Here is a 22465-nt window from a genome sequence, read left to right as displayed (position 1 = left end):
TATGGATTCAGGGAGACTGAGGAATGACAACAGAACGTTCTTGGGGTGAAAGGGTTTATTACCTGGCTTGTTCTCTCCCAGTGATAGGCGAGCAGTAGAATTACATCTGCATCCAACAGTCTGCAAGTCTGCAACCCTCCTTGTCTCTGCTTCTGCCCAGAGCACTGGGCGGAGCTCTTTATATAGTGACTCAGTCAATAATAGCTGATTGCCTACAGGTGTGGAAGCAGTGGCCTAGCAGCAGGCCAGTTACATCACCAAGTAGTTAAAGTTCAGGTGAGCATCCTGGCCATGGAAACCCCAACGTTCCCACAACAGGTGAGGTCATTTGATATTGCCCAAAGGGCCTTGCCGATACAAGATGTCCACTAAGTCAGTGCTTTCTCCCCTCACACCCCCATCTGCAAAAATTTCACCTGAGACTGACTTTGAGGGCCAGTATATTTATAGTACATGATGAGTACAAAATATAAAATAAAGTCAAGTTGGTAACCTGTCAAGCCTTGACATCTGGAAGAGACAGGTCAGAATTAAGCAGATAGCCCCTGAAGGCATCAGTGAGGTGGGACTTTCAGCACCTTGGCATTGTATGGCCTCAGTTATACCTACACAACTTTGGTTTCAGAAAAGCCTTTTGGTCCTGGAACATCACTAAAAATCTCAAAATAGAGCTTAGGAAAGAAGTTCCTCCAGTTCTGCCTGCCTTGGTGATGAAATGAAGCCTCTTTGGAAATTAAGTAATTGTTTTCAAAGTGTGCTCTCAGACCAGCAGCAACCAAATCAACTGGACGCTTGTTAGAAAAGCAAATTCCCAGGCCCAACTCCAGACTTACTGCATCAGAAAACTCTGGGAGTGGCCCCAATAATCTGTATTTTAACAAGCTCTCCAGGGGATTCTGGTACAAGGTATGGTTTGAGAACCACTCCCCTAAGCCCTTTGTCTGATTCTGAAATGCATGTGCGTATGTGCTGTCGGCACGTGCACGTAAAGAAGGTCCTTTTATCAGCTGGGCATGTGTTACCAGCTTTCCAAGCATGGGAGGAATTGTATCAAATCGCCTGATCTTGGAACGGCTCTTAAAACTGCAAAGACTGGCTGGGGTCAGGGATGCAGTGTGGAGCTCTGGGATGAAGAACATTCACCTGAGTCCTCCAGAGCCTCTCAAACAATGCTGGTCCCAGTACCCTGACCCACACCTCCAATTCCATCCTACCAGCCCATCAAGGAAATGATACCTCACTGAAACTTCATTCACTGAAACCCAATTTGAAAGTTAGGAGTTTTCTTGGGGTTGCATGGGAGGAATGTGAGAAGAAACCTCTCTCCTCCAACAAAGCATGCACATGCATATCTCCCAAGGTTTGCTTTGACAAAGCAGGATAAAGCATCTTTTAGGAGATGGTGATTTCAGCACCAGGAAAAGAGTAGGCTCCAGTGAGCTCCAAAGGTAGAAATTTCTCTAAGTGAGCACCAATACCTGACTGCACACAGAAGTAAGCAGGTTGAAGGTCCCAGGACCAATTTCACTCTGCAGCAGAGGCCTGTATTTTCATTTTGACAGATTGCTTTTAAAACAGTTATCTTTATTTAAAGAAGCCATTTGCCGGATGGGGCATGAATTTCCAAACTGAGCGTCAATAAGCAGTCACTCCACCCCCAACACCTATCTTCCATTTAAGGAGAAGAACAGCTCTTCCCTGCACTTCTGAAAATATTCAAGTATAATTTATCACTTACTGGCCGCTGATTACCCAAGTGGCTGTCCGTTCTAAGAGGACATTATGCATTGAAGGTAAAGTTATTCACCTCATATCTACTAGAGGTTTTGAGTTGAAATCATCTCCAAACCTTGTTACATTTTGTTCAAGTTGCTAGATTCTATTCTCAACTGTCTTGGCTCCTGTTTCCTAATCAATATCTTGTGCCAACCAAAGCTCACCACAGACATGGCCAGAATCTGTCTAGGATCTCTAGAGAACAGGAAATCCAGATGTTACAGTTTTTCAATGTTTTTATTTTTATCAAAGTAACACATTTTAATTCATGGGATTCAATGCAGCTTAATACAGTATCTGTACGGTGTCTTCCATGTATGTATCTCTGATCCCCTTTTCAAAGTGACCTGGTCACACCCAGAGGAGGTAGATAGATGCTATAAGCACCAAGGTCCCCATTTTTCAAAGAGAAAAATAGTTGAGACAAAATAATTTACTACAACATACACAGTAAGTCATTGGCAATGCCAGAAACAGAACCCCGGACGATCCAGATACTCTGTGTCACTCCCTCCACCAGCTCTCAGTCCTCTCCCTGTATCTTCTCAAAACTCAACCATACCACAATATCCACACGAAACCAAGCACACAGAGCGGTGCTGGCCATGTGACAGTCTCCACTTTCCCTCCTTCCCCACTGAGCTTACAGGCCATCTGAAGGCGTGACAGACAGTTTCCTTCCTTCCACAAGAACAAACCATTCCTTTGCCTGTTGAACTATTTTTTTACACCCAGGAACTGCTCTCAGCTACACAGTCCCTCAGAACCCAGCTCTTTTCTAAGATAGCCTGAAATCAGTCAATACTAGCATTGTGACTTTTTCTTAACTTCAGTGGGATTCTATTACAACATGATTGAGATTTCACAGGCGGAACTAAAAGAACTGAATAATTAATTCAACTTAATTTTGATTTTTAAAAATTTCTCACTAGGAACAGGGTCTTCAAGAAACACTCTCCTGTCAGCTAGAAGTGTTGGGAGCTACCATTCAAAACAGAGACCACCTACCCTAGGCTTGGTCAGTGGATGGTCACCAATCTAGACACCTAAGAATTAAAGAAGAGCTGTGGTCATGTGAACTCGGGGAGGAGAATCTCGGGCTTACTGTGTCAGCGGTTCAGGACAGTGTGGCTGCTTTGAGATGACAGCTGTCCCCAAGAGGCACGTTTGCTCTATCCTGTGACAGAGAGTCAGCTTTGAAGCTTGTCTGGCAACATCCACACCATGAGGAGGAGTGGCCTCTGGAAAGCGCATTCCAATTTATGACAGTCGCCAGAGCCCATACTTTGTGCAGCCACAAGAAAAGGTTGACCAGGGGCCGACTTGCATAAAAACAAAGCAAGTGTTTATAATAAATGCCCATAATCATTTGGTCCCCAAACACTGCTGAGCAGCTAAGACATTCCAAGCAGAGCAAATCCCAAAAATGAGTAAAGTCTCAAACATGAGGAATTCACAATGGACGTTTTTAAGATCAGCAAATCCCCTTAACTCAAGATTATCTGTTTGCCCCACTGGCTTGAGGCTGGCGCCTGAGACCCTCCTTTGGAGTAAAGCGCTGCCATTCACCAGGCCTGTCCTTCAAAGACCAAACACTCAGGACAGAGACCCCAGCCAGCTCCCATCTTCAACGTCAGTGCGTTCATCGGTTTTTCAGATTGATTTTTCTTGTGCCAGGAAAAGCTTCCCAGGAATATGATGAGAGGAAATTTTTTTCTTTTAAAAAAAAGATGAAGGGGAGGTCATACAGGGAAAGTGGCAGAAACCAGGGAGACCTCAACCCTTAAAATAACATTCAAGGATCACAAACAATGCTGACATGCTGAATCTACCTGAAACAAACTTGCGTCAGACATCGCAGGGCTTCTGTTTCTTAATCTGCTTTTTCCTGGACATGACTGAGGTGGACTGTCCTTCTGAGGGTCTGATGTGTACAGCTGACTATATCACTGGCCTCAAATATATAAGTTAATAAAATTAATGATTTCCTCCTGCTATCCTGTAATTACACATGTATATGCTTATCAATTGGGCAAAATTTACAATGGGCCGGTTTCCCTTCAACACCACAGTGTGGGTCTAAAGGGAGACAGAGTAAGTAGTCCAGCCTTTGCGAGCACAGCCTGCAGCAGAAGGCAAGTCTCAGGCAAAATACGCGTGGCAGAAGACAGCCACGGCCAGCAGGATCATGCCGTTGATGTTCGCCACCGTCCGCCACAGAGGCCTCTCAGAGGTGTCTGTCATCTTCAGCTTCATGGCTTCCTCCTCTTCCTTTGTCATCTTGGGGCCCTTCTGCTGGTCCAGGCCACAAAACAGGTCGTAGGCCCGCCTGCAACATCCCTTTTTCCCCTCAGGAACTTCTATGTCAGGGGAACGACATAAAAAGATTATTCGATAGTGAAGCATGAGACCCCAGAGCAGCTCTCCAGAGAGATGCCGCACCATGGGGCATCTGCCACGCTGCGGGCAGTTGCCGATTTTCTTGTCTGCAGGAAGGAAAATGGTATAAAATGCTTGAGCGAACTTAATTAATGACGAGGTGATGTGCCTGGATGGATTCTACATCCATATGATCAACTAGACTAATTTTTACCTCTATGCAATTTTTACCTTGAGGCCCAATGCAAACACATTTTGATTTAGGACAGTCAGAATCAAACAGGGAAATGTTACCAACAGGCAGGAGAACTGTGACATATGAAATATATAGAAACACTACCTCTGAAACACATAAACTCATATCTGTTTGTCACAGAATTTGAAAGCAAAGAGACTAACATAACGTAGGAGTGCATTGACTACACCTGGAAATTCCAGGGTTTCACAGCAGATCCAGCCATGTAGGAAGAATTGGTCTAAATAGTTCCTGACACAGAGCAGCAATGATCAGTACTTCCAGGGCTTAAGATCTGTAGCTGTACATCAATACTGATGAATCAAACCATCCAACTGGCCCTGCCACTCAAGGTGGATGCCACCAAGGGAACTGATTCTCTCCTCTGAGCATGGCTGTGGCATTGGAAGTAGACAGACCTGGGTCAGAATTCTACGTCTATGACTCACTGGATAGGAAGTCAAGCTGACCTGTTTTCAGCACCATGGTCAGGGATCACTGCGCTCCTCTTAACATTCTTAAGAGTCACAGATCTTTAGAACTGGAAAGAACCTTAGTGATCAAGCACATATATGTCAGAACTGGAGCCAAAACCCAGCTTCATGGCTTAATTCACCTCTCTTATCATCAAGTATATATGAAATTGGGTCAATAACACTTCCTTCATTATGAGGTTTCATGAGAGTGCCCAGTGTGGGGTAGGAGCCAAGAAGTGTAGTCGCCTTCCATGTTCTCTCTCTTTTCTCTCACACACATAAGAAAGAGTAACAAGCCTCCTAGTCCCCTTCCACTTTGGTCCACTCTACTAAATTAGGAGAATGGGGAAAGACTAACAAAAGGTTGGGCTCACAGACCAGTCCAAGTGAGAAAAGCATGGTTATCTGGGTCAATAAAAAGTTGGGCGACCTTGAAAGAGTCTCTGTATCTCATTTTCCACATCTGTAAAATTGGGAGAATTATACTTGCATTACCTGCCTTAAAATTATGATGTGGCACTCGAATGAATCACTAGACAAAAGTAAGGTATTCATTATTAAAGTATGTAACGGTCGTATCATCATCCATCACGATAACAATGGTGGTAATGGTGAGGATATGGGGTGATGTGCAGCCGCAAGCCTTCCTCCTTCGGCTGTTCCTCCGAGAATGGTGAGAGGGATGCCTATTGTCTATAAAATCCCTCAAGAGATCTCAGTTTATTGTACCTTAATAGGTAAGGGTCTTTGGTTTGATTTCACCATGGGTTCACTAAGAAACAATAGGATTCAAGTGCTGCCGTGAACCTCTGAAGTCACTAAGCCAATTCTCTAGCCAGTGTGGAAGCCGCCTCTAGGGCAACCCTGATAGATGCTCACATGCCATTCACTCCTTCCTGGACCAACTCGGTTAAAAAAACTCTTCTTAGTACCAATCTGACGGTCAGATTCAGAACTGGTTCTGCCGCATCTGGGCTCCCCTTCAGATGGGGTGAGAAGACCTCCAGCCCAACACCAGATAAAGCATGTATGATCATGTGCTCCCACACAAGATGCCATAGATCTCACAACCATCCTCCATGTGTGCACCCCTCCCACATAGCGAGGAAAAGGTCCGATACAGAAGTTGAGGAAAGCATTTCTCTATGATCAGGACAAGTCTCTGGGCATTGACTAAGCACTATCTTACTGCACTTTCAGAGAAATTTTGTTTTCTAAATCTGAGTGGTAAGTCAGAAAGACACAAGACCCCAAGGGCCCCCAGCCCGTTCCCCTGATGTCGGCAGAGCTGGCCATAGCTCTGGTTGCACCTGCTTTCCACTCACAGGCTATCAGAGGGGCTTTGCCTCTTCCCTCATCCCTGGCCATGCCCCAAATCAAGTCAGGGTGGCAAACAGCTCATGCAGACTTGCTGAGCCCTGTGAACTACAAGCATTAAGGGAGCTGGGATGACTTGTCATCCCCCTCCTCCCCTTAACCAGGCCTCACAGTGAACTTCCCAGAACTCATTTATTCACCTCATCCATCCCCGACCCCTCCACACCCCTCTAGAAGAGAGGTCTGAGCTTTGATGATGGCACTTAGTGAAGGCATCAGTAAAGCAATCTTGCTGTTGGAGGATTAACTTTTCAGGGCTTGGCCATATGCTCTGAATCATAAATTACCTATTTCAAAAGTCTCCTCTGGGGCTTCTGGGATGTCCTCCTCTCCTGCATCCAGGTCAATGCGCTCCTCTTTGCTGTTGCGCAGGCTCCAACATAGGCGGTAGAGCTGTGGATAAAGCAGAACAGGTTAGCAGAAAGTTGCAAATTGTGTCTTAGGCCAAGAAGTTGGGGGAACAAAAAAATGTGCATCAGGAAAGGAAACGGTGCATCACTTCCTAAAAGGTGTCAGTGGATGTCCAGGTATTGCTCAAGGAGACTGGAGAGGAGAGCGCTGGAGGCTCCGAGGCTCCCCTAGAAGGCATTCATTCAGCCAGGGTTTGCTAAATTAAACTCGATTCTAACAAAAAAGGGACCAGGGCCTCTCAGTACCAATACAGGTAACAATTGCAACCACAGCATTATCTCTAAATAGGTTAGGAACTTAGATGTAAACCATATACATGCACATATCAGCCTTAATGATGTATGCATGTTCAGAGGCTCAGAGACTGCCTTGAATATAGAAATGTTTATTAAGTGAATGAACTCATACCATATGATAAATGAATTTGTTCCTTATAGCACTGGTGCTGGGAAACAAGATTAGATACCCATTTGTCTAAACCAGGTTTTTGACTATGTGTTTGTCACATTGTTAGGAGAGAATCTGTAGAATCGGAAGCCATATTAGAGTAGAGAAGAGCTGGAGACAGTTTCTGTTGACAAGAAACCAGAAACTTGGAGAAATCTGAAAATCAATGCAGTATCTATCCCCACCATGCCCTCTTTGGTGACTACCTTGCTTTCTCTACTTCAAAGGAAGCAAGGAGCTGGATATGTTTGGGTTGCAATATTTTATAAGACTGAGACATCAGGAAGCATTTAATATAACACAAACTAAGCCCATGACAGGTTCGGCCAATGAACACGATGGTGGTTCTGCTGCTATAGAAGCAGTCTTTGTTTGACGGTAAGGTTGGTCATGGCGTGAAAATTTGGCAGTGAGGTTGAAGGTCTCTTAGGGATTCTGTAAGCCCCTACAGTTGTGTATGCATGAGTAAAGTGTTAACAAAACCCTTAAACCCTTTCTTTTTCTCTATGGACAAATAGGACCTTAGGTTAATTCTCTATCTCTATTGCTTGGAAACCTGAAAAAGGTAAAACTTTAGCTGTACTGGTCTATCAGACTATACTGTTTATGGTAAAACGACCCATAATCAGGCCCCAGTCATTGAGCCGCTGCCAAGGACTCAGCAGTCTCCCCATTTAGCCCCCTCACTTCCTGACACTCCATGCCCCCAGCCCGCCTTCTCCTACCACCTTCCTCAGGCCGTTTCCACCAAGGAAAAGGAATCGTATGTCCACTATCCAGAGCCTACACTCTTTGGACCCTTTTGCTGATGCAAGTAAGGGTTATGATTTGCTTCCTGCTGGCACTAAGCATTATATCCATGCAAGATTTCAACAGAGAAATGGCAGGAAGACCCTCACTACTGTCCAAGGGATCGCTGATGATTATGATAAAAAGAAACTAGTGAAAGCATTTAAGAAGAAATGTGCCTGCAATGGTGCTGTAATTGAACATCCAGAAAATGGAGAAGTAATTCAGCTACAGGGGGACCAGCACAAGAACAAACGCCAGTTCCTGGTAGACACGATGGGCTGAGCGTGACCAGCTGGAGGTTCAAGGGTTTCAAGTGCTTTTGGCTTAATGAAGTGTAAGTGAGGATTTCCTTGCACTGAGAATAATTTCCCTTCTGTCCCTTGTCACCTAAGTTTAAAAACCTCACAGCTTGTATAATGCAACCATTTGGAGTCTGCTTTTAACTTGGACTCTGGCAACTATAAGCTGTAGTGCAATAAATGAAAAAGAGCCCCACAGAAATGCCCCATAATTTGTAATCTTCATCTGCATTGGGGGGGCTGTGAGAAGCCCTTAACCAAGGGTACAGCCCAGAGCTAAAGAAGAGCACGTGCCATTTTTTGAAGTCTTGAATCAATTGGACTTTGATATAGCTTGAAATTTCTTGAGTTATATGGGTAACTGTTTGGAGGCTCATGTGGAAAAAAAAATAAGGGATATATCATATTTCAGATTTCCTTGAGTGTGGTGATTTTTAGAACTAAATATGTCCCTCACTGGGACCCTTGGAGGCTATGGCACCGTACTGTTACCAGTTCCCATTTGGGACATGAGCACCTAAGCCAGGGTAGCTCCCGTGCCCGCCCATGAGATCTCATTCCCTTGCCCCTGAGCTGTCCCTTGGGGAAAAGGATCCAGAGAATAGCTCCTGCATTTGAATGTGGACTTCTGTGAAGTGCGCTGAAGACACGTGCTTGATACAGCCCTGCTGGCACATGTGTTCCCTGTCCTGCATCCTTCTACATGAAACCAATGGCAAGTGTGGCCCATCTTAGTCACGTGAGTGTGAGAGGTCTAACTGAGCAACGGGAAACCAAGGTGAGTGTATCAGCACCAACAGGGAACAAGGGAAGGACGGGCCTGGCATGGGCACTCACATGTACATCGGGAATGGGCTTGGTGAGGAGGGAGACGACCAAGGTGATGATGATAGAAATGACAAAGAGGATGATGGCAAAGTACAGGTAGTGCACACCACAGATGATTGTGGGACAGTCGCTGGGCTTCATGCAGGTCCCAGTTCCATAGGAAAATTCAGTCAGCATACGGGAAATCCCAATCAGAAATCCTATGATCAGTGCCCAAAAGGCTCCCTGTGGAAAAAAAAAAAAAAAAAACTTGATTAACTAACTCAGAACACAAAACAGGGGGGCGTACCTGTGGCGGATAAAAGCAAAAGAATAAAGGTGAGAGAAATGATAACTCTAGGCCATGATCTGAAGCTAGAACACAGGTCAGCATATGGCTAGGAGTGTTATGTCAGATCTCCAGTGGGTGTGTTTATCATGTTTCACGTGATACATGATTTTGCCTGGATCATAAAATAAGGATTCATAAGATAATGGGGTATACTGTCTAATAACTGGTAGGTAGAAAGTCAACCCAAAGGCTTAATACCAAAAATTCCCTTTAACTTTAAAAACAATTTGAAATCTCTCTGCTTGCAGCCACTATCATCTTCAGCCTCCAGGTTTGGGCATATTCAGACATAAAGTACTTACTTGTGAAGTAATTTGTATTCCTTGAGGACATGGACAAAGAAATTGGGTCTTTGGGGTTGGAGGACAAAGGAACTTTTCCATCAAAATATAAATAACACTTCCTTATTCAGACCCTTTCATAGGTACAGAGTCACTGGTTTTAATTTGAGAACATAAAATTATACTATATTAATACATTAAATTTTGGGTTTGCATATTAGGAATATGGAAAGCCTTTAAGACTGGAAATACTGGGGGATAATTTTCCAGCGTCTTTAAAACCCCTTCTTTCTTTCCTTACTCCTTCCTTCTGTCATTCTTTCTTCTTTTTGAGTCAGTCCTCAGCTAGAGAACCTCTGAGTCCAGACGCACGATTCAGGAGGATGAGGGATGAAGCCGAGTGTGCTTACAGAAGGCAGACAGAACGAGCCTCCATGGCAAGTGATGATCTGAAGAGCCCCTTTGCTGGCCATGGGTCCCCTTGTACTTTATATTCCAGGTGCACGAAATTACCAGCTATTCTTTAAATGTGTCACATGTCCCAGGTGTTTGCACGGGTCATATTCTCTACCTGGGAGAGCACAGGCTTTTTCCTTGCTGGTAACTTTGTTCTAGATTAAATGCCCCCTCTCCTCCTCCCAGGACAGAACTGGGTGGGTGTGTCCTCCTTGAGGTCACAGCGCTGTGGACACATCTCCATGCTAGCACTGGACCCCACTGCTGTGCAACCAGTCACTCACTTCTCTGTCTCCCCCTCCGACCTGGGAGCTGGCCCAGGGAAGGAACCAGGATTCATTCCGTTCGTGTTGTTAATGCCAAGCCCTGTGTCTGGCTTCTGGAAGTGTCTGCTACATGAATAAATGAATAAGGGATAAAAATGAGATGTTCCCCATTCATCCCCCATGCGCTTGTGCAGTCAAAAAATAATTTCTTGACTTTCACGTAGGTGAGAACATTGATGAAGCTTTCCTTCTCTTTTGACAATTCACCTCTTCCTATACCTTTGGTCTTTATTCTCAAGAGGTTCTTGAAAAATTCTGGAAACCTTTGACATTTTCAAGTCTTGGCGTCACCCCTCAGCAGTCTCAGACTCTGCAGTCTCTACGTGCTGCTGTCCAGAGACTCTGAGCCAAGGTCTTTCACCCTCAGCACTGTGCCCCGGGGGGCGAATAATTCACTGTCAGGGTTGGGTGCTCTCGTGGGCATTGGAGAATATTTAGCGGCATCCCCGGCATCCAGCCACCAAATACCAGTAGCATGACTGAAATCATAACAACCAAACATGTTCCCAGGCTTTTCCAAATGTCCCGTGGGGAAGAGCAAAATCCCCCCTCCCCCCAATTTGAGAACCACTACGTTGGGTCCCAATCCTCAGCCTTCTATTTTTAAAGGTTTGGTCCCCTGCTGAATGAGTCTGCTTGTGGCCACAGCAGTACCCAGCTGGGCTTCAGACACACTTGCCTCGCCTGCCTTGTATGTCTAGAAATCTCCCAGGGAACCAGCTTCTGCCAACGCCTACTGAAACATATCCTAACACTGCGCCTATTTCTCTAATCTGTCGAGATCACTTGCAAGTTTAATGCTGATCTCTCGAGGGTGTTTCCTGTCACCAGCAAACGTGGATTATATTCCTAATAGCAAATGTCGAATGATGAGAGACACAGGTGGTAATTCATGCATCTCAAATCTGGGTCACTCCAGTGAGGAATTTCCCTGGTATATATTTGTTTCTCTTGTTTCTATGGGAGAAAGGAGTTGTCTCCAGCCAAAAATATAGCATCATTTATATTGTTTCAGACAATAAGTTACATAGCCAGCATCCCCTCTCCTGCCCAACCCTTGCTGGCATGTAGGTAGTCGGATACAGAGACAGCTGAGCGACACCCCAGTCAGAAGGCATCAAAAGGCACCCTTTCGTGGGGCTACAAAACCTGCAATGGGGCCCCACTGATGACCCGAACCCTTAGCCTGGCTTTCAAGCGGGCCATTCCTAATCCAATGCTGCCCCGCCTTTCCAGCTGTGCCTTCTGATGCCCACCCACACAGATGCCCTCTCTAGCCGGGAGAGGCTCCTTTCGAGTCCCCCACCCCACCCCTATCCTCCCACTTCTGTCTCCGTGTTCTGGGCAGCGCTGTTCTCTCTGCGTCGAATGCTCTCTCTTTCCTCTCAGTTTCAGCTCATGGTGATGCCACCTTTCTGGGAGTCTCTCCTATGTTTTGTGCCATTTTGCCCCTCAATTCTTATCTACCTTACATTGTTTTGCACATAAGCTGGTTGAGCACCAGGACTTCATCTTTCACTAGGCCCTGAAAAGTGCCGACTGGAAAGCCAAGCTCACTGTAGAACCATTAGTTGAGAATTCACTTGGAACCTGCAGCAAGGAGGAGGGGGGAGTCCCTGAAGGCTTTCCCATACAAAACCTCGGCAGCACATCCTTCCTGCTGAAGACCTCAGGGCGATGGAATCCCTCCTACACACAATATGCAAATCCAGGTGGGGATTCTGGTTCCGGAATGGCTTTTCTGGACATGTGTGAATGATACCTACCTGCTCATTGACTCTCTTGCAGAAAATAGCAAGCAGAAAGACCGCTGCAATGGGCGGTCCCAGGTAACTGGTGATGGACTGGATGTAATCGAAGAGCTGCCCACTTTGCGCCGTCTGCACAATGGGTACCCAGGCGATGCTGACACCAATCAGCGCCAGGATGAACACCCTGAAATCAGAGCCCCCACAACACAGCATCAATAAATGACTCTACATGAGTTAATATATATCACTGCGTATCAAATTTGTATCTAACCAGCAAATATAAATGTACATATATGTATATATAATGACCAGAGCAAGGAAAATATAATGACCAAATTCATTCTTGAGGTTGAGGCTTTTTTCTTCTGTATTCTGCCCTTTGGGGAAAGTCATCCATACCTATAAGTAAATGAAGTGCATTTGACTCTCAACAGTAACCTATACCAGTCGCTACCATAAAAGAACCCTATTTTGAGAGGCAGTGGAGTATAGGAAAAAGGTATGAACTCTGGAGCCAGACAGATCTGGATTCAAATTCTTATTCTCTTTGTGTAACATAGGACACCTTGCTTGCCCTCTCTGAGTCTTGATTTCTCCATCTGTAAACTGGAAATGGTCGGAATAAGGATGAGCTACAGGGAGACACCTGCGCACAGCAAAGATCACAGCTGTCATCGACTCCCCTCCTTCTCCTTCACAGTAGTGAAAAGCACAAGCCAGGACGAGCTTGTATGGGGACAGCTACATAGAAAGCGACACTACCAGCTACTTCCAGGTCTCCTTTTCTTGAGTTTCACTTCGACTCCTGAAAAGACTGGAGGGTTCCCTTACAAGTCTCATTACTCGTGCTTCTGATTTAATTAGAAAGAGGGCTGTGCTCCCCTTACCTCACTTACATGAATTTAAGGCCAAAGAATCTTGAACCTTCACAAAACAGCATTTTCACTCACGTATTTCTCCCTCTGGAACGCCCTTCCCACTGTCCCTCACTTACCCAAATCTCACCACCATTTTGGACTCAGCAGAACCTCCCTCCCTGAGGGACCTCCCCCAACCACTGCAAGCCACGCTCACCTTTCCCTTCTCTGAGCCCTTGAAGGCTCTTACAGTCCCCACAGAAGTTCGGGATTGTTTCATGTAATTGCAAATTTATCTAAGGCAGGGTCAGGCCCCAGTGCAGCAGTCACAGGATGCACAAAGACGTGAGCCCTAACCTAGCAGGTTCAGCCAAGGTCCACTAGGGACCCACCCTGAACAAAGCAACAAAATGGTCCTCTTCCCATGTTGTATCTTGAGCCTTATAAATAACAGAAAAAAACTAATAACTTTCTAAGGAAAAGTCAGGCCAGGCAGCAGGGCTGTTTCCTGTGAAGCACAGTTGCAGACTCTGGCCTGGCCAGACTTCCCCTCGGTACAAGCGTCTCATCAACTTAGAGGGGACTATCGTTTTCCCATCCCTTCCTTTGCCCCAATCTTGTTGACAGACCTGTGAGGTAGCAACCCAGACCCTTCCTGTGCTCAATGAGAAAGTTTCCCTTGGCTGACATCACAGGACCTTACTCCACCTGCGCTGAGGCGGTTGCCCTAACGTAGCCCCATGGAGAGACATAGCAGAGTTCCTGCTAGTCTTCTATCTGGAGCATCTGCTCCATGACGGTCAAGATTATGAGTGCCCCTGACCCGTGAATCAATGCTAATTCCTTTTGGTATCCTGTTGTGTCCACTAGCCCTTTTGACAATAACAAGTGTGTACACAGCAGGGTGTTTTAGACTTTACAAAGCATATTCTCAAGCAAAATAATCTCTTGACCCTTATAATGGTCCTGAAAATGCTGCAGTAAAAATGGGTCAAGGCATTGGAGATATCTGGGCCTCAAAAATGGCCAGCATGGAGAGCTGCAGTGTGGAGGGCCAAGACAGCATGGGCAGTACACAGGGCCTTGGACAAGGACCTAGTTGTCCGTGGCTTCCAGTCCTGACTCTGCCACTGTCTAGGCTGTCTGCATTTAGGCAGGAGAGTCTCGTTTTTCTCTTTAATAAACTGAGGGTTAGATTAGATCATTTCTGCTGTCACTTCTTGCTCCAGAGGGGCATTGTTTGATGACCTCCAATTTAAAGTTAAATGCCACTAAAGGGTAAATGTAACTGGCCACAGAGGTTACACCCACTCTACTCAGGTATCCACTAGTCTTCCCCAGCGTGAGGGGCTGCTACACAGATGCAACCTCTGATCGTGCAAGCTTTCATGGCGCGTGGCAGGGGGAAGCTGCATTTACCTCCCCGCAATCATGAGCTCTTTCTCAGATGCCCTCTTCCGGACCTTGGTGTAGATGTCCATGGTGAAGAGGGTGCTGGCGCTGTTGAAGATGGAGGTCAGGGAGCTCATGAGAGAGGCCATCATGACTGACAGCATCAGGCCCCGCAGCCCTGGAAGAGAAGGAGGTTCTGAGTGGGACGCACGGCACTGCAGCGCTTTTGTGCTCGAAAAGTGTGAGGACTCAAGGATTCTCTGCCTTCTGAAGCCGTGCCGTGTTCTCCAATCTCTCTCTCCAGATGACTAAATATTTTAAGAAATAGATTGTGGCCTTAAATTATATTATGAGCCCACAGCAGTCAACAAAGAGCTAGGAACGAAATCTATATGAGGTAAATACTCTGCAGTTGAATGACAGTGATGGTGATGGTGCGTGTAGGGGTGTGTTTCCAACTGAAAGGAGTTTTATAAGGTTTCTTATCTAAAAGATTCATAATATAGCAGAAAGGTTCATACTAGGATCCAACAGATGAAGTTCTCAAGAAAGTGAAAAGACAACACTAGAATAACAGAAAATAATTGTAAATCATGTATCTAACAAGGGTCTAGTGTATAGAATACATAAAGAATTCCTACAATGCAATAATAAAAAGGCAAATTATCCAATTAAAACCAGGCAAAGGATCTGAATAGATATTTCTCCAAAGAAGATAAAATAAGTGGCTAATAATCACATGAAAAGATGCTCAACACCAGGGAAATGCAAATCAAAACCACAATGAGATACTACTTTGCACCCACTGAGGTGACTATAATAAATTTTTTCTAAAAGACAGATCATAATAAGTGTGGCTGGAGCTATGGAGAAATAGGAACCCTCTTACATTGCTGGCAGTAACGTAAAAACAGTACAATCACTACAGAGAATAGTGTGGCAGTTCCTTAAATAGTTAAACATGCAGTCACCATATGACCCATAATTCCACTGCCAGGTATCTACCCAAGAGAAATGGAAACATAGATCCACATAAAAGCCTGTACATGGATGTTTAAAGCAGTATTATTTATAATAGTCTAGAAGCAGAAACACCACAATGTCCACCAACTGGTAAGTGGACAAACAAAACGGGGTATACCCATGAAAAGGAATATGATCCATCAACAAGAAGGAATGAAGTACTGACACATGCTACAACATGGATGAACCTTGAAAACATCATGCTAAGCAAAAGAAGTCAGACACAAAAGGACAAATAATATATGATCCTATTTATATGAAATGTCCAGAGTAAACAAATCCACAGAGACAGAAAGTAGATCGGTGATTGCCTAGGGCTGGGGCTTGCAGTGAAATATGGGGTGATTGGCAATGGGTATAGGATTTATTTTGGAGTGATGAAAATTTTCTAAAATTGTGGTGATGGTTGCACAGCTCTGAATATACCAAAAGTCACTGAATTATACATCTTAAGTGAATGAATCAGATGCTACATGAATTATAGGTCAATAAAGTTGTCACAGAAAAAAGAAAAAGACAGTTATAGTCCCAACTCTGACCCTAAGCAGGTCACGCCAACATTTCCTGGTGTGTTAAATGGGAATAATACTGTATCCACCCAAATCAGAAATAAGGGATTGTTGTTTTACAATTTTTTCCAATTGTGGCAACTACGGCTGGCTATAACCTCTATTACTCCTTCCACACCGAGGAAAGCACAAGGTCGTCCCTGCTGAGACTGGAGGCCAGGCCATGCTGAGGGCCCACCACTGAGAGCACAGACTCAGAAATGCAAGTAACCTTGGGGGTCACCTAGGGCTACCATCCATCTGGCAGAACCTTCCTCTGCCCAAACCCTCCAGCACCAGGAAATCTATCTTTCTGGGAGGTCAAGTTAGGTGAGGAATGGAAAATATCTGTTTGATCTGACACAGGCGAGTATTGGGGAATTCAGTGTTTACAGAAGCCAGATTGTAGCCGAAAGTGAGGGAATGGCAATAATACATGGGAACATAGTATTTCGTTGTTGTTCTGCATGCCAGGCATCTTTCTGTCGGGCACAATGCATTCCAGCTCACTGTTCAGAGCTGGTCCTCACCCAGGATCTGCCATTCTAAAGAAATTGTATAAACACCCCCACAGAGGCCAGTGAATCCAAGTCAGAGCTCTGAAAGAGCCGTGTGACTCTTGCTAATTGTAAGTTTAATTAATAAGCAGCCGGCTCAGTAGAATAGTTAACTATTACTCCCACTTTTATGGAATTTGAATGCAAATGGTTTGCCAGAGGTCATGCATCCAGTCTGTGGTTAAAAAAGAAGAAAAAGACCATCCCAAGTTCCTCCATTCAAGCCTTGAGCAGAGTTAAGCCAGCCAGACCCTGAGTTGCTGTGTGGCCTTGGACTTTCCTTCTGTAGGCCTCAGTTACCCCACCTATAAAATGAAGAGGTTTGACAGAGAAGACAAGTAGTGACTCTATAGCATCTTCTTACGCTGATGGACAGTGACTGTAATGGGGTATGTGGTGGGGACTTGATAATGGGGGGAGTCTAGTAACCATAATGTTGCTCATGTAATTGTACATTAATGATACCAAATTTTAAAAAATGAAGAGGTTTGACTAAATGGTCTCTATGTTTCCTTTAGGTAATAAAATTTTTTAAGTTTATTCTAAATTTTCCTGATCAATACCTTTGAATTTTTGATCTCCTGAGACCCTCTAACTTAACAAGATTTGTATCCCTTGAGCCAGAATTACATTTTCCTTCAACATGCAACACGAACACTACCCAGACCGGTCAACCTCAAAACTCTACCTATTTTGGGCTGCAAATACCCAGTCTCCTAGGACAATACATTCTCTACACTGAGAAGCCCCTTTGTATCCCATCTGCCTACTGCCTCGAACGTCCTTGTTCCACAGCAAAAATCACTCTTTGAACTTTCTTCCCATGTTTTTCCTTGTAACACCCTGGAGCTCGATTCACCCTCCAGGTAAAACTCCTCTTAGTTCAAGCCTTTGCGTTCATGTCTGTTGGAGAGCTTCTAGAAGAGCATAAAATGTCATGTTTTTCCCTAACATGTTTTCAGATCGTCTCTTTCCCACGCCTCACTGATGGATGAGTGCCGGGTTCCCTAGAGCCCAACCAACTCACATGCGTCCTTTGCGTTCAGGAAAGACGTTCAAAAACTGAGGACACCTAGAATGAAGTTGTCCTTCATTCTGGGCCAACCTCCCAGACTCAGAAACAGCTTTGCCCCAGAGGCCCACAGAGATCTGCTTGAAGCGTAAGTCAAATCAGCCTCCCAAGAAACACCCTGCCAGCAAGGGTGACTCTCACCATTGGGCATGAGCTCCACCACCAACGTTGGGTAGGCGATGTTGGTACAGCCGACCTCGGTGCCGCAGTATTTCTTACACTCCGAGGGGAGAACACAGGCAACTTTTTCTGGGGAAAGACGGAAGAGCCATGTCAGCAAGCAGACCTCAGGGAAATGGTTCCAAGACTCACTTTCTTAAAAAGAGGCTTCAAACAGGACATTTCCTGCCCAAGCTTCCACGAAGAGTACAGCTCCTGGATAAACCCTTCTGTTCCATGCCCCTCCCTGCTGGTCCAGCCCCAAGATCTGACTGGGGAAAAAAGACAGCTAGACAGTAGGCAGGGCTGGGGGTGGTAGGGTGGAGAGGAAACTCTCAGGGTGGGAGGGAGGGCGCATGGTTCTTAGACTTCAACGAAGTTCTTACACTTAGCAAGCTACCCCGAAGCTCAGCAGTGACTATTTTGTCTTGTTTCTCCTGAACATCACAGCGACTTATGGCTCCTAATTTTGAGGTTTATTCTAAGCAGCCCTTGCGAGTAGGGGTGAATGCCTAGGCAACTGTGGGAAATCCCCAGGGAGGGGTTACTATTGGGTAGTGCTTCCAAGATATGGAAAATCCGGGGTAGAGACAGAAAGAAGAGGTCTGAGGTATATGATTTAGAGATTTTGAAAAATTCCAGAAATTTCTATAAAATTCAAATCAACGAACACTTACTGGGTTCCGACCACACGTATGTCATTTGGTGCTGCCCTTCACAGCACTGACTTATTAAAGCACTGCCTCAACTTTACGTGTGCTGATTCCATTATGATATAAAGTATTCACTTAGGAATATTTTTCTCATGATGGATGAGCCAGTACAGGACTGTGAGAGCGCCTTTAAGGGCACTGTTAACAGTCAAGGCAGAAACGCCCCCAGGCTGTCCTGCCCTCATTTTGGAAGGGGCTCAGCAAACCTCCACTCTATTGTACGCTCTTTTTTGCCAGGTTTTCACATTCTGGGAGACGGTCTTGATCTATGATGGCTGGCCAAAAGAAAAAAATTAAAAACATGCAAATGGCAATGCTGGAGAGGCCGCAGAACGGCCAAGGAAGAGTATCGCCCTAGACAGCAAAGTGCAAGGCTCAGCGCTCCTTGAAGGGAACGGCCCTGGAAACAGGGCTCCGAGCAACAATTAGAGACTGGCTTGTGCCCACTGACATTGGGGACATCACACACACTACCACAGCCAGACGGGAGGGAGGAATGAGCAAGAGGTGAGGAAATATTAGCTGAAAGAAGCTCCAGCTGGAGGCATATCATGACTCCAGAGAATTCACAAAAAGGGGACAGCACTGTCAACGTAAGGAGCCAGGGAAGACACCACCACACAGTCTGTGTTCTAGAGGCGGAACGTTAACGCTTGGTAATTAATTGTAGCAAGAAATGAAGAAGAGAGGGGTCAAGAAGGAGCAGGGGTCTACAGGGCTTCAGAAGTGACTTGGAGCATGGCTGTTGAGCCCAGCAAAGGCATCACCTGTGTACAGGATGCGGCTGATCATGCCTGGCATCACCATAAGGAACATAGGCAGTAGCTTCAGGTACCCACACAGGGTACAGCCGGCCTTCACGTGAGACATGTTTTTGGCTGAGAGGCAGCGCTGCACGATGACCTGCCAGGGAAAGCCCAGTGAGGGAATGGTGCAGACCAGACACCTCGTGGCACCCTCCGCTCCCCCAGCGGCCCCTGCCCCTGCAGCACCCTGGGGGAGACCCTGTCCACCCCACATGTCCAGTGTGGGTACCTGATCTGTGCACCAGTACCACAGGGCGAGGATGGACAGCCCAAAGATGAGCCCAGGCCATGGCAAGTCCCCCTTGAGGGGATCGCGGAAGATGTGGAAGGAATCAGCCCTCGGAGTGTAGCATTCTTCCTTGACGGTGATGTTTCCATCGGAAACCATGGTTGGAATGGCCTTCATGTACTTCGTCACAAAGGCTTCATACCCTCCCACTTCCTGAAAAGCTGGAAAACATCAGCAACAAAATCAACATCCTGAAACCCCCAGCCCTTCAGAGAGGTTTCTTCCTGTGGATGCCTGAGAAACTGAGAGGGCCCCCCACAGCCAGAACCCTCCCGGTGGGGTCTCGGGCAAGTCACAGTCCTAGCTGGGCCTCAGCTGTCTCCCACAGACAGTGACACTATTAACCCTGCCAGAACCCTCAGGGGGCTGCTGCGAGGGTCCAAGGCAATAACTGGCAAAAGGACTTCAGCCATAAACCTCTTTACAAAGGGAAACTATTTGAATTATCCAAAGAAAGACCTTGGTTTTGAATAAGGTTCAAAGACCCAATTTTCCCCTTGTCCTCTGCTGTCAACAGCGGCCTTTGGGGTCCCAGACACACACCTAGAGGCACACAGGCTAGGCCGTACTGCCCTGGTCCCAGCAGTGTGCTGGGATGGACAGAGAAGGCGGGAGGAATCGGGACCCCTGCCGTCTCTGGGCTGCGTGTCCTTGAATAGGCATTCCAGCCTTGGCCCTTCAGAGCCCGGGGACCACTAGGGAAAACCAAACGGCAGCTCTGGGAAAACAGGGCATGGAGAGTGGATAAGAGGCCCCACAAGACACGCAGAAGGCATCTTCCCATGACAGCTTCTTCCCCTTTCCCTACCTCTAGATCTAGGGTTTCCAGTCTTGTCTTTGGGATTTCAGACAAAAAAAATTTCAAATTTTGGTTGGGTGGGGGTAACACCAAGTGGCTAATTTTTAAATTCTTGTCAAATGACATAAACAAGAAAATAATCAGAATTACCAATTCATAAAAGAGGGGATGTCTAGTATCAAAGCATAGACAAGACATAATCTGAGATTTAAGATGCAATATTTGAATATATTTAGCCTGATGGATATTCAAACTTAAAACCCTTTTTCGTCCAGTTTCTCTGTGGAGAGAAGAGGATGACATCAGCAGCCCACACCGGAGACCACTGGCCCCAACTCCAGAGGTGATGGCCAGTCCAGGACCGGCCACCCCCCAGGGAGGGCAGAGCATGCTCAGCTCATTGCCTGGGCCTCTGCCTCCGCCCCCTGCCTCCTAACATGTTGTAACCCCACTTACCAAATCCCATCAGGATGAAAGATCCCACCAACATGATCACCGTCTGCAGGGTGTCTGTGTAAATCACAGCTGCCAGGCCCCCTAAGCAGACAAAGGAGACAATACATCAGACCTCAGGTAGGAAGGCAACCAGCCAGCCTGCCTCCCTTCCCCACCGCTGAGCCCCTCCCTCCGCACCCCTTGGGAGCACACCCCTCAGTCTCTCTGCCTTTCCTGCCTCATCTGCCTTGCCCTGTTTCTGCTTCAGAAGTCGGCTACCCAGCGTCTTCTGACATGACGTGCTCACTTTTCGCAGAGGTGCTGGGAGGGCCTTGGGGAGAGGAGGTTTCTCCCTCTTTGAGGAGGAAGAACTTATGTGACCACGGTAAGCCAGGAGATGGCTCAGAGGAGGTGGCTGTGGTAAGAGGCATCTTCCACGAAGGCAGGAAAGAGCAAAGGGCTGACATCTCTATAAGATGGGCACGTTTCAAAGGGCTACCAGCATGTCTGCACTCTTTTCTCAGACCTTCTAAGTAACTTCTTGTCCCCAAAGCTATGGGGCTCCAACTGAGCAGCGAATTCCATCACTGACCTGGGCCCCCACCTGGGGCACAGTAACCACAAGGTTACTCCCAATTATTTGTGCCACTAGTTTCTCCAGTAACCTCTTGAGACTTCTTCTAAAATCTCTTTGTGCCACTGCCCCCCTAGTGGCACAAAGAGATTTTAGAAGAAGTCCCTGTCACGTTAAATCCAAGGCCTCTGTCTGGCTTCTGAGGCCCCTGCACACTGACCTCATTTTAACTATCAGGCCTTTTCACCCACACACGCACCATGCACCACCACCGTCCAGCCAAGCGCATCTGCTGGCTCACCCTGCCAGCCCATCCCTGACTCCTTTCCTTGACCTCCCCATCCCTGAGCCTGGCACCCCATCCTTGCTTCTCCCAACTCAACCAAGTTCTCTCCACCACCCACAAAGCCAAACCCTGTTCCACCTCCTGACTATTCCAGGCAATGCTGTCATTTTCTGGGACCCACCACCTATATAACCTGTTAGGGTCTATGAGTTGGGACTAAGCAAATACCCCATCTTCAAACTGCTCCTTGAGTGTCTCTCTCTTCCTAGAGAAGAAAAGCCTTGTATCCAACTTCCTTTTATCTTTTGCAAGTGCCTGACCCCAAGCTGAGCTTGAGCTGAATCGTGTGTATGGACTCACCTGTGATTGTGTAAAGACCAGTGATTGCCAGTAAGAGAAAGATGGCCAGGTACAGATCCAGGCCCACGGCCATGTTGATGAATATGGCCCCAGAGAAGATGTCTGCCTGGAAGGAGAGTAGAGGCGGAATTAGGGCGAGCTGGCAGGGTGTGCCCAGGGCTTGGCTGGAGCACTTCAGCTTCAAGGACAGGGAGGCAACCTTGGAAGGGGTTCACAGAAACCCCCTCCTGAGCAGTGTGGATGCCTGTGATTTCCAGGGCTCAGTGTGGGCCCACATATCCCTTGCCCATCGGCTATAATCCCACAGAGGTTCATGTTTTCATCCCCAGTTAAGAATACGAAAGACAAGTACTACACAGTCCACATATATGAAGTATCTAGAACAGTCAAATTCATGAAATCAAGATGGGAATGGCGGTTACCAGGGCCT

General features: G+C 46.4%; 1 protein-coding gene and 1 pseudogene across 3 annotated transcripts in view; one reads left to right on the top strand and one right to left on the bottom strand.

Moving 5' to 3' along the window:
* SLC5A1 (solute carrier family 5 member 1) overlaps positions 1-22465 on the bottom strand; it is a 71885-nt gene that overhangs the window by 15897 nt on the left and 33523 nt on the right. For 2 of the 3 annotated variants that reach the window (XR_005054529.2, XM_017656045.3), the window contains exons 6-14: positions 22036-22141; positions 20837-20917; positions 19522-19742; positions 19254-19389; positions 17756-17863; positions 14442-14592; positions 12181-12349; positions 9030-9245; positions 6531-6636 (exon numbers count right to left, since the gene is read on the bottom strand). Coding sequence is in view for 2 of the 3 variants with exons in the window: in XM_017656045.3 (XP_017511534.1) it covers positions 6531-6636; positions 9030-9245; positions 12181-12349; positions 14442-14592; positions 17756-17863; positions 19254-19389; positions 19522-19742; positions 20837-20917; positions 22036-22141 (1294 nt within the window). In the remaining variant the exon portion in view is untranslated. Of the gene's footprint in view, positions 1-1994; positions 4137-6530; positions 6637-9029; positions 9246-12180; positions 12350-14441; positions 14593-17755; positions 17864-19253; positions 19390-19521; positions 19743-20836; positions 20918-22035; positions 22142-22465 lie in introns of those variants that run through there. The other variant, XM_017656044.3, reaches the window with a different exon arrangement.
* LOC108394472 (eukaryotic translation initiation factor 1 pseudogene) lies at positions 7739-8175 on the top strand (annotated as a pseudogene).

Source organism: Manis javanica, chromosome 15, assembly GCF_040802235.1.
Source record: "Manis javanica isolate MJ-LG chromosome 15, MJ_LKY, whole genome shotgun sequence".
NCBI classification, from domain to species: domain Eukaryota; kingdom Metazoa; phylum Chordata; class Mammalia; order Pholidota; family Manidae; genus Manis; species Manis javanica.
This window is presented reverse-complemented; position numbering and strand designations above follow the sequence as displayed.